At 45.6% G+C, this 13,225-nt stretch overlaps 2 protein-coding genes across 2 annotated transcripts in view; both read left to right on the top strand.

The window, feature by feature from the left end:
* Positions 1-13,225, top strand: part of LOC117770083 (double-strand-break repair protein rad21 homolog A-like) — a 951,093-nt gene that overhangs the window by 775,475 nt on the left and 162,393 nt on the right. The window lies entirely within an intron of this gene.
* ext1b (exostosin glycosyltransferase 1b) overlaps positions 9,068-13,225 on the top strand; it is a 106,626-nt gene continuing 102,468 nt past the window's right edge. Inside the window, exon 1 of the mRNA XM_034599125.1 lies at positions 9,068-10,990. Within this exon, the coding sequence (XP_034455016.1) occupies positions 10,047-10,990 (944 nt within the window). The 5' untranslated portion in view covers positions 9,068-10,046. The remainder of the gene's footprint in view (positions 10,991-13,225) is intronic.

Consider the following 13,225-nt stretch of genomic DNA (forward strand, 5'->3'; position numbering starts at 1 on the left):
GCTATAGGGTAATCAACATCTGTTGTTCTCAGCAAAACACGAAATATATCGTTTCATTTTCCATTTCCTTCTCTGTATTACTCTCCGACCTCGCTAAATCTCACTGAATCTTCGTATGAATAAAGATTTCATTAATTCCGGAGATGGGGAAATGGGCAATTAAAATGTGTGAATCAAAGCAGAGAAAGGGGAGAGGTAGAGGAAGTGCAATTGACTGAGTCTAAGGGTCAGAGAGGCTAAGTTTAGGAGAAAGGAGTAACAAAAATAAAAGGGCAAAAGACAGTGATTAAAAAGTGGGAAATTGATTTGCCGAGGGATAAGGGCCAATCAAATGTGTGAGGGAAAGAAAAGTGGGAAAAAATATAACAGCGAGAGATTTAAATCAGAGACTGGAGCCATATAGACACAGAGAAGGTAGAGGATTAGATTTAAACATTGATTTGCCTTAAAAAATACAATATGGTAAAAAGAAAATATAGTAGAGACAAAGGGAATCACAAAGATAAACTCAGTAGAGCGCACACACACCAGGGCCGAACCGCCCTAAGAAATTGATAAAACATCCCTGGATCTGCCCCTTAATATGCATCCACACCAAAATTGAATGGGTTCTTCCCAAGCTATAAACATATTCATCCTATATCTGTGTAATTGTTGTAATTATTAACCAATGTTGCAAATGTTAGCATGCTAACCTGCTATACATCGGTATGTTACCATTCTCCTTCTCAGCACGTTAGCATGCGGACATTTGCATTTAGCTCTGTATTTAGCTGTGCCTATGTACAGCCCATAGACTTTATATCAAGAAATAATGGCTCCTCAAAAGGGAAGTCACAATTTCTCGATCACCCCCCTGGTGGCTGACTACTGTATAGGTCATAATTGGTCGAGCTTGTGACCTCAATACTGTGGCTACATCCCTTTGCAGAATCTTGCTCCAAATGGCGTAATCAGATGGCAGCATGTGAAAATTTTGGCTTTGTTTCTGGATAGTCGGAGGAAGTGGAGACACGTCGTTCTCCTTTATATACAGTCTACTATGGTATAGCTGCAAGCATTGCTGTAGACTCGAAGTTGCACGTATCAAAACATAACCTCTGGTGTCCAACTATCCGACAATGCTCTGGCCAAAGAACTCCCAGCTACCCCACAGCAGCCAACAGCACAGACGTGGCGAGGACACAGGTCGGTACAGTGAGATCTGGGTTAGAGTTCAAAGGGCCGAGGAGATGGAGCAGGCGCCGCTCTGATCTTTGGCAGGGGAGTTAAAACATTAACATTCACCCTGCACTGCCGGGCTTCACCTCTGCGTCCCCTCAAAGAAAGGGAGGAGGTTCATACAGTATGCCTAGTGGAGATACATCTGCTACATGCAGCATATATTCTCAAATTTGTGTGTATTTGTGTTCGTGTGCATGCTTGTGCCTCTAAAGTAATTAGTTCATGTGTGTATGACAACATGCCGTATGAAGACGAAGGACGGAAGCCAAGAAAACAGACCATATATAGTGTATATGCTCTAGTTTATACGCTCACCAGTTCTATCAGTGGAATTACATCATTCCATTTATCATCCCATATGAGTGGCTTGCATGGGTAATTGTAAATTAAGTGGATTACTGTTCAGTATAGTCCCTGAGGGAATTGAAGAATCTCTGAATGGATGCAAAATCCTATCGTACAGTAGCCAGCAGGTCCCACGGCAGCATCAGCACTTTCTGAAGCAATGATATCAGCACAAGCTCCTTTGAATGATACTGATTTAATATCATTGTGGTAGATTTAATGATACTGACACTCATTATGTTTCGGCTCCCTGAAGTGGGGCCAATGTTTTAAGTGATTGACACACGCAGCCGCAAGTGTGCTAAAGAATAGGTGTTTCGCAGGATGAGGTTTAGACCCTTTCAAAAGCAGGAACACTTTCATTCTGTTCAGCCAAGACTGGGCTTTATGTTTTTGATCACAAAGTTGGTAAGTAAGGGAGGACAGAGGATATGTAAAGTTGCTCTTTCGGGGCTTTGCGTAATACCAAACTCAAAGATGCATTCTTTTTCCTCCTGGCTTCAGTGGCCTTATACCATCCAAATCCCTCAAATCAAAATCCACCTCGGATGAATTGCAGCGGAATACAAATGAGGAAGAAGTGGCAGGGATTTCTGTTTTAATGAGGACAAAAACCTATCACCACATCTAACCTGAAACGCTTCATTTGATGCTGCCTGCCAGCCGGCACTTCCCAGTAGAATTCCGGGGTTAAAATTGTGGAGTTTCAGCGCGGTTCGCTCAGGGCCCTGGCAACAAATGATGGCCTCCCTCCCACACCCCCAAACATTTAAACCCAGCTCAGTTTGCCCAAAGCAATCTCGGCTCGGGAGTCGAAAGGTCACTTTAAATAAATAAAGAATGGGGGAGATCACTAAGCATCCCACACACAGAGTGAGCAGCACTTTGAAAGGATAGCCAAGGCTACACCATTTAGCATTCAGTAGCCTGAAGCAATCCATGTGGCTGGCAGTCTGAGAACAGAAAGTCAAAGTCCAGATTGACTCCCACTCACTTGCCACGGCTACATCAGTCACATTGCTCTCTCAGCTAAACTTCTGACCTGTTTGTCACTGCACTGTTTGCTGTTGTCAGCCACGAGGAGAGACGACTACATGGAATTAATTAGTCGCCGCAGGTTGAGAAGCCAGGGCCACTGTTTTGACCAGCATATCATTACAATATGTTCACTGTCGCTCTCAACTATAACTCTCCCTAAGTTTCCATGAGAATAAGTTCTGAAGAGCAACACAGGTGAGAAGACAAAGGACTGGGCATGAATACTTGAAAAGCATTCAAGTATTCATCCAAGTGAAAGCAGTATTCCTGGAATAGAGAAGCACACTCCCTGTGAGACCATGTGGACAAGACGACACACTACTTCAGTGGAACTTCTCGTTTTAAGAGCCACTTCACGAGAAACTTGACTGGATTTGCGATTTGTAATTACACCCAATCCACACACACACACACACACACACACACACACACACACACACACACACACACACACACACACACACACACACACACACACACACACACACACACACAGTCATGGCTCCATGACTTCAGAGGACACATTGACCCACAGACTCACATTGATTTCCTGGAGACTCTAACCTTAGCTTGCCTAATCCTAACCTTTACCTAACCTTAACCTAAATGTAACCTTTACCTAACCTTTACCTAATCTTAATCTGAACCTAAACCTAACCTTAAAACATGTCTTTAATGGTTTGCGTCATGGGGACCTGCTTCTTGTCACCATAAGGAAGATAATTTGCCATAATGTGACTGTATGAATAGATATTGGTCCCCACAACATGAGTAATACCTGTAACACACACAAAAAAACCCACAACAAAATATAGTCTCAAGTGCATGCCAGAGAACACACAACCCTGCAACCCTTAAATGCAGTATTTTTTGGTTTTTTGGCATGATTACGTCTTCATACCTTCATACAAACACACACAGACACACACACACACATCCTTGTACTTAGTGAGAACACTCATTGGCATAACGCATACCCTGGCCCCTTACTCCAACCTTAAGTACCACATCTAAATGCCTCACCCAAACCTAAAGCTAATTCTAACCCGAACCCAAGTCTTAACCCTCAAACAGCCCATTAAAAGTGGGTTAGAAAGTGAGGACCGGCCAAAATGTCCTCACTTTCTCAAAATGTCCTCACTCCGCAAGGTCCAGGCCCAAAGTTATTCTCACAAAGAACAAGTACACACTCTCAAATACATGTAACCCTAACAAAATATGATCTCCATTACACACACAAGCCAGGTGCATGGAGGCACACACACATCTCTGCAACCGTGACATACAGTATTTTTTGGACACAGTAATTTTGGCATGGCTGCTTGTGCACACCTTCACACACACACACACACACACTCACACGCTCACAGACTCGGCCTTTGTCATTGCCGGAGCCCGGCTCGTTACATCATCCTGAGGGGAGTTTATCAGCGACTGATCAGCAGCAGCCTGAAGACTCTCAAAGACTGTTTTGTCTTCCTTTTACCTGAAACTCCCTCAACCCACAGATTACCTTGCAGCCGTGGGTATTTGTTTACCGCGGCCTGAATTTTATCATGGATGCCTGCCATCGCTGAGGGGAAGTGCTTCACACGCAGTTTATCGGTGCCAGGTGAGTCACAGAGTTCACAGGTAATCCAGGTCTTTACTTGACCAGTATTTAAGGTTGTTTATTCAGTCAGGACGTCGATGCATTATATGATACAGGTTATGATTTAATAATTTAATATAAATGACAAATGGGAGCCCAGGTCTTGTGATTTAGTGCAGTCGTCATTCATCCTCTTGCCAAATATACAGAGGGAATAAATCTGACTCATAGTTTCCTCGCAGCAATATTATATAGACGTGTTTCATTTTTCTGGTGCAGCTGAATGATGGAATCTGCCAAAGCTTTTTCTATAAATAATAACAACTAACATGTGTTCTCCATGAAAACCAGGACACAAATAAGGGAGAAAGTGAACATGCCTTGTGACCTTCTCGAGTTCATATGAGACTGAAACAAGATTTTCTGCTTCAAACAACAAAGCCAACAAAAACAAGTGACACATGAAAAGAATTAAGAGCCTTGTACGATTCTGTATTTGACAAGCAGCTACGGTTGGGTTGTCTCTCACATGTGTTAACACTGTTCAATTCAGTGCTGAGCAGATTTGACAAAAAAGTGAATACGTGGGACCTGCGGTGAGAAAACCAAGAACTTATCGCTGTTCAGGAGTTTATTTCCAGAATCATCGAAGACTCGTTCAACCATTTGGATGAAGAAAGGTTTTATAAGTTTAAATATGTGTAAAACAAGCTAAATATTAGTGCATTATTTAGTTTGAAGACATATGATATTGGAGCCAATCCCAGCGGACATTAGGCGAGAGGTGTCCTGTTCATCCTGGACAGGTCACCAGCGTATCTAATGGCCGACATACGAAGTGAAATAACCATTCACACTCACATTTGAATCTCTACGTCTTTTGACCCAGAGACACAGACACACCTGTGAGAACCGGCGTTTGAACCCTTGAGGCAACAGTGCTAACCGCTTTACCACTGTACAGCCAAGCATTTGGATTTACAGTGTGTGTAACTTGAGCAACTAATGAGTCGTGTCCAGTCATCATCTCTGTTTGGATTTGGGCAATTTAGGAAACTTTTGGCTTTGTGACTCTTGATGTGATGGTCGTACATGAGAGCCACAAACTGAGGCTACTAATATCTTGAAGGTTAGTTTTTCATTTTAACTTAAGTATCACTCATGGTCACTGAGAGTAGAACTTCAATTTTCATGACATCAGCAGGTTGACATTTTGATCTAAAACTCGCTGTTTTTTCGATGAATATTACATGTGTCACTTCCTGTATTTTTATTCCACCGCCAGTGAAGCAATTTCCTGCTTCTACATGCTGACAGCATTATTTCATGTGAGGATGTTCTTCTCTAATTCAAACCCCCAGTTTGTTTTTGGCAGATTACAAGGGGGTGTTTCACTTTCACAATCTTGCTTCGTCCAGCTTTTAAGGTTTCACAGCTGGCCAGGTTGCCTCGTCCTCTCATATCTCCGACCTGCTGCAGCCCCGTGAAGGAGATCGACCGCAGTATGATTGAAGAGGGGAATTTTTCCGGGGGTGGAAATATTAGAAGCGTACACAAGGAGGGATGAAGGAGTTGGAGTGAGGCAGAGCTCACTGGACTGACTCCCAGTCCTCACCACTGTCATGCAGAGACCACACAGCTGCAAAATGTTCCAAAACAGTTGGGATATAGGGGATAAACTCAGGGTATATGGTGCTTTTAATGGTGCGGCAGTAAATTCTACAGTCGGTGCTCAAGCTACCTTCAATTAAGAGAAATGTTTAATGATGTGGACAACCTGCAATACATTAGAAAAAGAGACAAGCATTTTTCAAGTGAAACAAGTCCATTCAGATTGTACACCGTCTCCCCCGGTTAACACAAACTTTGTTTCAAGTGTCATTTAGCAAGCAGACAGAGCAATTAAGAGAAAAGTCCCCGAGGCATCAACAAAAGCAAGGTTCTCAAAAGAGACGCAGCAGTGAGGAAACTCGAGACGAGGCGACCATGGCAGCACAACACGCATAATTCGTCTCAGACAGAAAATTCAGGATTCATGTTTTCTTTTCCCAGTCTGCAAAATTTCCTGCTTCACGCTGGATCACACAGGACGACCACGGAGACGGGAGCAGCCCTCTGGAACTGCACCCCGGCCTCCTCCTCACCAGCACATTCAGACGATGAGCGCTGGCCAACCGCAGGATCCTGGCCGGTCTCCCAGCCAGCCCCGCTAATTAGTCCCCCTCTTCTGAGCTAATTGGCCGATAAAAAATGAGGATGGCCTCTTCACCCAGCCCGAGTGTTGTGCCACCAAACGGCAGCGGGGAGGATTATGCTGGCTTATGAGGCATGGTGACATTCAGCGACAACCACTCCTCCGCTATTAATTTCCCTGTCAAGAGGGTGTCCTCTGCTGTGTCACTTTGGTTTGTTAGTGGATACAAGAAAACTTCAGGCCGTGGTTGACTGTCAGCAACCTATTCTCATTACGAGCCTTTCACCTCCTCACTGTTTTTACTGTGTTGGTTTATTCATTTGAACAGATGCTGGGTCCTGTAGGCCATGAAAGCGTTTCAACATGTTACAGGGAAATTGCACAGGGCTTATCTTTCTTTAAGTGGTGTTTGGTTTTCTTTGCTCTGACAGGACCATGGGTTAGTGAATGTGGATTTCCACGAGAACCCGTTTGACAACAGGCCGTGGACCAGATGAAGTAAAGCCAATGTTTTAAAAGAGAGATAGATGGGTGTCCTGGTGGTCTGGGTTATGAGACACAACACGGTGAGACGGCAACATCCTCGGTTTGATTTTTAAGACCAGCTGTCGACCTTTGTAGGACGTAATACCCTTCCTCTCTTTTTCTTTATCTCTACTCATTTCCTGTTTGCCTCCACAGGTTTTCAATAAAAGGCAAGAAATACAAAAAATATGATGGAAGAAAATAAAGATCTAGAGCTTTTGCAAACTGTCAAAGAGAGAGAGAGAGAGAGAGAGAGAGAGAGAGAGAGAGAGAGAGAGAGAGAGAGAGAGAGAAGGAAATAAAGAGTTTGAGTAGCACATATTTAGGTTAAATGAGAAAAACTCAAGTCAATACATAGAGCTGCTCTAAAAACAAATAGGGTTTAACCATCAAAATTTAAATAAACTCATGTAAAATACATAATTTACTCAAGTACTGAAGTTTTATAAAATTTTTAGATACGTATTTGTCATCATTAACTATTGTTAAAGAAGTATGATGATACATTTTGGGTTATTTAACACTCAGTAGCATATCAGGTTTTAGTCTTGGCAACATTTAAATTCTACTTTCATGTTGATAAATCTACACATTCCAATAATAACAACTTTTGTAAAGAGTATTTTAATATTTGATATTGTAAGACAATTTTATTGCTAATAGAGACTGGGTGATTAACACAATATTTAATTATAAGTGACAATAAAAATACATATCAACATATTCTTCACAGTGAGGAGGTGTAACACACAACTGATCTGTCTCAGATTGGCCAAATGTTTTAAAGTTCTAGTCATTCTCTGCTCATGAAGACAAATTTAAAACCACAACCTTTCACTCAGAAGCAAAAGTCTTAGTCACACATACACGAATGCCAAGTGAACACTGTGGGTCAAAGTTCACCAAAGTTGAACTTCACACGAAGCCATGCTGTGATTTGTGTGGAGAAAGTGAATGTTTTATTCACTTCCTCGCTCACACAGATGAGGAAGTGAACAGAAGGCGACAATTCGCCACTGAAATATTCGCACCTGTACGATCGGGCCCTGAAACAGTAGAGAAATAACAATCTGATATTTTGTCATTCTTTTCATTTCAATCAACTTTTAATTTACCTCGAGAACATATGGGGGTAGGGAACTCTTTTACTATATAACCGAGTATTGGAAATAAACAATGCATTCAAAGACACCAAGAAAACACAGATAAACAGCAAAATCAAGAGCAAAAGTAAAAGCATTAGGAAATAAACACAGCTCATAAAAGCCAATGAATCACTGAAAACAAATGAAAGAACTGCTAAGAACAACTGGAGGTAAAATAAGGTGAGATATAAAAAAAAAAAAATTCAATAACCCTGGAGGGATAAATAGGAGTTGATCTTCTGGTTGTTCTGGATGTTGCACGATGAGGAAAAATGGATTTGCCGAGCTCAGGAAAAACAGCTGGCACCCGATTTTTAAGGTCTTGGCCTTATTATGTTATGATTAAATGCTCAAAATTGAACTGATTTGAAAACCTTGTATTTAAGTTCATTGCCATGGATTTGTGTGAAGCAATTGCAACTTTTTTTGATTGGTTCTGTACAAATAAAGTTATTATTATTATTATTATTATTATAAACCAGTCTATTGAGCCCATTTATCGTGATAATTATCATGATTTGCCATAACACCCAGCCCTATATGAGACTTTTAATTAGCCTGATCATAAAGAAGGAACTTTAAATACCTCTTCTACCATTTAAAATCATATAAGATAAGATAAGATCAAACTGTATTGATCCACAGCAGCAGGCAGGTCAGAATGAGGTAGACAAGAGAATACAAAATATAAAGGAGATAGTGTGCAGATGACACTACAGTGCAAAAGTATATTTCTCTGTAAGAATAAAAGTGTAGAGTGACATGAGAAAACACCAGTGCAGTATTTTGTTTTCTATCCCTGGTGGTGTTAGTGGGAATGAAGGATCTTGAACTGGGAAACTGGGAGTAAACTTAAGCTTCTTCTTCTTCTTCTTCTTCTTTCCCTTCTCCAAACACCGTCTATAGGCTCTTTGACAATTAGCCGGGGATCATTTGCACATGTATGCGGGGTGTGTGTGGGGGGGGGACTCCGGTTATGAATGGGTGCATCTCCCCGCAGGTCCCGCCTCTTCCGCCCGGGTCTGCGGAGCCAATCGGCGGCGGCGGTGCGCATGGATGGGACGTCGCGTCAGCTGCCGTCGTGTCGGGATTGGAATGCGAGCGACTAACAATCGGAACAACCGAGCGCTCAGTGATCGGACGCCAGGATCCAGGAATCCCGTCGTTTTTTTTTTCCCGAGCGGGTTTTTCCTCACGTATTCCTCCGAGCGCGACCTCCGCGCCCGCGTCCCCCCCCCCCCACCGGGCAACTCGGCGCGGCTGCGTGGCTCACACCGGCCGCGGAGGCTTTTTCCCTTCAACGTGCGCGGAGGTTGTGAGGAAATAAGGAGCAGGAGGAATATGCAGGGATTCGTCCGGTTGCACTTGCGCCGCTGAGCTGCTCCTTGCTTTTCGCCGCCTCCTCTCCGCACGGGACCATGGAGCGATAGAAGAGCGGGGGAACCGGACGAATTCACCCCGAGGATCCGAGCCCGGCAGCGGCGGCGGCCACAGCCACACACCGACGGGGGCTTCTTGAGTTCCCCACACACCGGGGTTATCGTACCTTTCCGTCTGGGAGAGCCTCGGGGACCCCTGCCGCTGTTCATCTCCGAGGAGGAGTTCCCCGGACAGTTTCCCATGTGAACACCCGCTCTCCCCTCGCACGCAGGCGGGCTGAATGAGGCTGAGGGACGGAGCCGCTGCTTATGATTTTGATCCGCGAGGGTCCGGGCACCGCCGAGCCGTTTAGGTGCACCCCAGCCCCGCCGCAGGCTCCCAGCGACATGGTGAAACTCCACCGAAGAGGGAGGAAGGGGCAACACTTTTAAAATCGCCCACATGCACTGGATCACTTGCTGGATTTGGGAACCGAATACGCAGAAGGGGGGTTGGGGATCCGTGGAGGCTGCCGGAGGATGGAGCGGTGCAGCCGGGGTTGGTGAGCGCCTGACTTCGGGCCACTTTACATTTCTTCTTCCTAAACAACTCGCTCCCAGGACACATGCAGGCCAAAAAACGCTACCTGATCCTGCTCTCCGCCGGTGCGTGTCTGGTGCTTCTCTTCTACCTCGGAGGGATTCAACTTCCAGCGGCGAGCAGGAGCCGGCATGACCGCAGCCGGAATGGATACCGGCCCGACCAGCCCTGGCCCCACTTCTCCGACCCTTTACACCCGTTCCTGCACTGGGATCAGACGGACACCGAGGAGTACAACGTGCACATATCTCCCAACCAGAAGAGGGACGTCAACACCAGTGTTTACAAGGGCAAGCGGTGCCGCATGGACTCCTGCTTCGACTTCTCTCAGTGCCAGAAGAAGGGATTCAAAGTTTATGTTTACCCGCAGCAGAAGGGCGAGAAGATCTCCGAGAGTTATCAGAATATTTTATCCGCTATCGAGGGCTCGAGGTTTTACACGTCGGACCCCGGACAGGCGTGTCTGTTCGTCCTGAGCCTGGACACCCTGGACCGGGACCAGCTGTCCCCGCAATACGTCCACAACCTGAAGACCAAGGTGCAGAACCTGCCCCTGTGGAACGACGGCAGGAACCACCTCATATTTAACTTGTACTCGGGGACGTGGCCGGACTACACGGAAGACCTGGGCTTTGACATCGGCCAGGCCATGTTGGCCAAAGCCAGCATCAGCACCGAGAACTTCAGGCCCAACTTCGACGTGTCCATCCCCCTCTTCTCCAAGGAGCACCCGCGCACCGGCGGGGAGAGGGGCTTCCTCAAGTACAACTCCATCCCGCCTTTCAGAAAGTACATGCTGGTGTTCAAGGGGAAGCGCTACCTGACGGGTATCGGCTCGGACACCAGGAATGCCTTATATCACGTCCACAACGCGGAGGACGTGGTGCTGCTCACCACCTGCAAGCACGGCAAGGACTGGCAGAAGCACAAGGACGCGCGCTGCGACAGGGACAACGCGGAGTATGACAAGTAAGTTCAGTCGCTCAGGTCGTGCAAATGGGATTAAAGTGACTTTTACATGTTGCTCTTTGGCTTTTTACGCACGAAGCCGGTGCGTAAAGAGGTGTGTGTGTGTGTGTGTGTGTGTGTGTGTGTGTGTGTGTGTGTGTGTGTGTGTGTGTGTGTGTGTGTGTGTGTGTGTGTGTGTGTGTGTGTGTGTGTGTGTGTGTGTGTGTGTGTGTGTGTGTGTGTGTTACCTCTATAGGACTTTTATCCAGTTTAAACCCTGACCAGTGGACCTCATGGGACCTTTGGAATTGCTGAGGTCCTGGTGAAGGTTAGTAGTATGTGAATCGTGGTTAGGTTCTGGTTTGGCATGAGTTGTTGGTCATGGGTAAGGTTTTGTTTCGGCTGCTGATAAAGGACCAATTCAAATTCTCCGTCACTGTCTCCTTTCCAACTGGGAATAGGTTTTAACTCCTAAAAGTTGGAACATAAAGAATCACTTGTTTACATTTGAAATCAAAATCTAGATTTAAAAAATCACAGTCTCACACATTAGCGTAGAAATTTGGATCTATAGCAGATGAATATTGAATGACTGTGGGTTTTCTATAATGATCCCTGACTGCAGGTCATAGTTAACCAGCCCTTTTATGTGCCACTACATGACTGGTTTCTACCCTCCACTCCACCTCCTCGCTCCCTCTCCAGCATGACATAAAAGATATCCAGCCAGTCTATTAGCTCCCTGGACACCCCCCATCCCCTCCCCCCGTCTCTATGAAGGAATCCAACCCCCCCCCCCCCCCCCCCCCCACACACACACACACACCACCTTCCAGCTCCCCTCCATGGGAGCGCTGCAGCCTTTCTCCAGGATATGCATGGACATGTTTGATTTTGCACCCTGTGATTAGTGCAAATTAAGTGAAAGTCGACGATGGGAGTTTTTTTTTCTTTCTTCTTCCATGACATTAGTATCAGTGTTGCTGTGACCTTGCCGTGATGTCACGCTGCTTCCCACGCTTTCAGGAAGTTTACGCAGGCTTGTGGTGCGTCGCAAGTTTGTCTGAATTATGAGTCGATTTAGTGCAAATAAACCAGACGTAATGGGTTGATTATCGCTTTCTTTTTCCAAGCGAGAGTGCCAGCGCCTCCACTCGGCTCCGAGGAGCAGCTGATAACCTGTAGCTTCGGAGGTATCCGTTTTGTCCAGGTGGTAATTAATGAGCCCCCCCCCCTTCGGATCCACCACCGCACCTGAATGTTTGGTATGTCTTAATATGGGGGGCGGCTTCGTCTGATGTTTACATAGCTGGATTACGCAGTGAACTGTGCTGTCAGGTTCACTGGTCTGTGAGTGACACGGGTTTGATCTGCGTTTATCAACCTGTGGATCCTCTGCCGCTGTAAAGCCTGGATAAACCCAGGCATGTGTTAACAGCACTTCTTGCATACATTGTTCCTAGAGGGTGTGTGTACCTGTCTATACACACAGCACGTCAAGGTTAAGTGAAAGGACGGGCGAGGAGCATGTGGAAAGTGAACCTGCACATCTTTCCATTCTGTCAGGTGGGAAGACAGAGAGAAGAAGTAGTGTGGGGAAGATAAAAAAAAAAATGTGTCGGGTTTTTAACCCGACACATGTTGAGTAGAGAGAGCGAGCGACTCTCCTTGAACTTGAAATGAACCCAGAGACCTCCAGCTCCTCACAGTTGAACTGTAATCCCCAAAAAAAGGGAGCTCTAAGAAAACCTCACAAGCACGCACTTGTCCGTCCATTCGTCATCCCTTTTTCCCCTCTCACTCTAACACGCACACTCGTTCTCTCCCTCTGTCTCACTGGATGCCTTGGGCTCGGTGTCACCTGGAGAAGTATGTCATCCATTATCTGACATTCCAGTCATCTCTGGACGGCCCGCCTCCCACTCACGGTTCGGTTTCCCCAGCCGCCCTGGCCCTTGTTTTCCCAGAAGTGGCCTCTTGTCTCTGGAACATCTCGATGCCACAATCAGCTGATTGACACAGCTGATCACGGCGGGTTCGTGGAAACCAGAGCTTTCACTTCCCACTCTTTCCACTGTGGTGTGTGTGTCACGGTTGATTTATTTTTGATCAATACCGCCGCCCTGTTAGTCATTTCATTTCCAACATCGATAATGCATTTGAGTTCAGTCCCCGCTAAAAGTCAATAAATCCAATTTTTTATTTTTACAAAAGACTTTTACAGTGTTTAGCACAGGGTTCCCCTTTGGTTGTTGT

Source organism: Hippoglossus hippoglossus, chromosome 11 (genome assembly GCF_009819705.1).
Source record: "Hippoglossus hippoglossus isolate fHipHip1 chromosome 11, fHipHip1.pri, whole genome shotgun sequence".
Taxonomy (NCBI): Eukaryota; Metazoa; Chordata; class Actinopteri; order Pleuronectiformes; family Pleuronectidae; genus Hippoglossus; species Hippoglossus hippoglossus.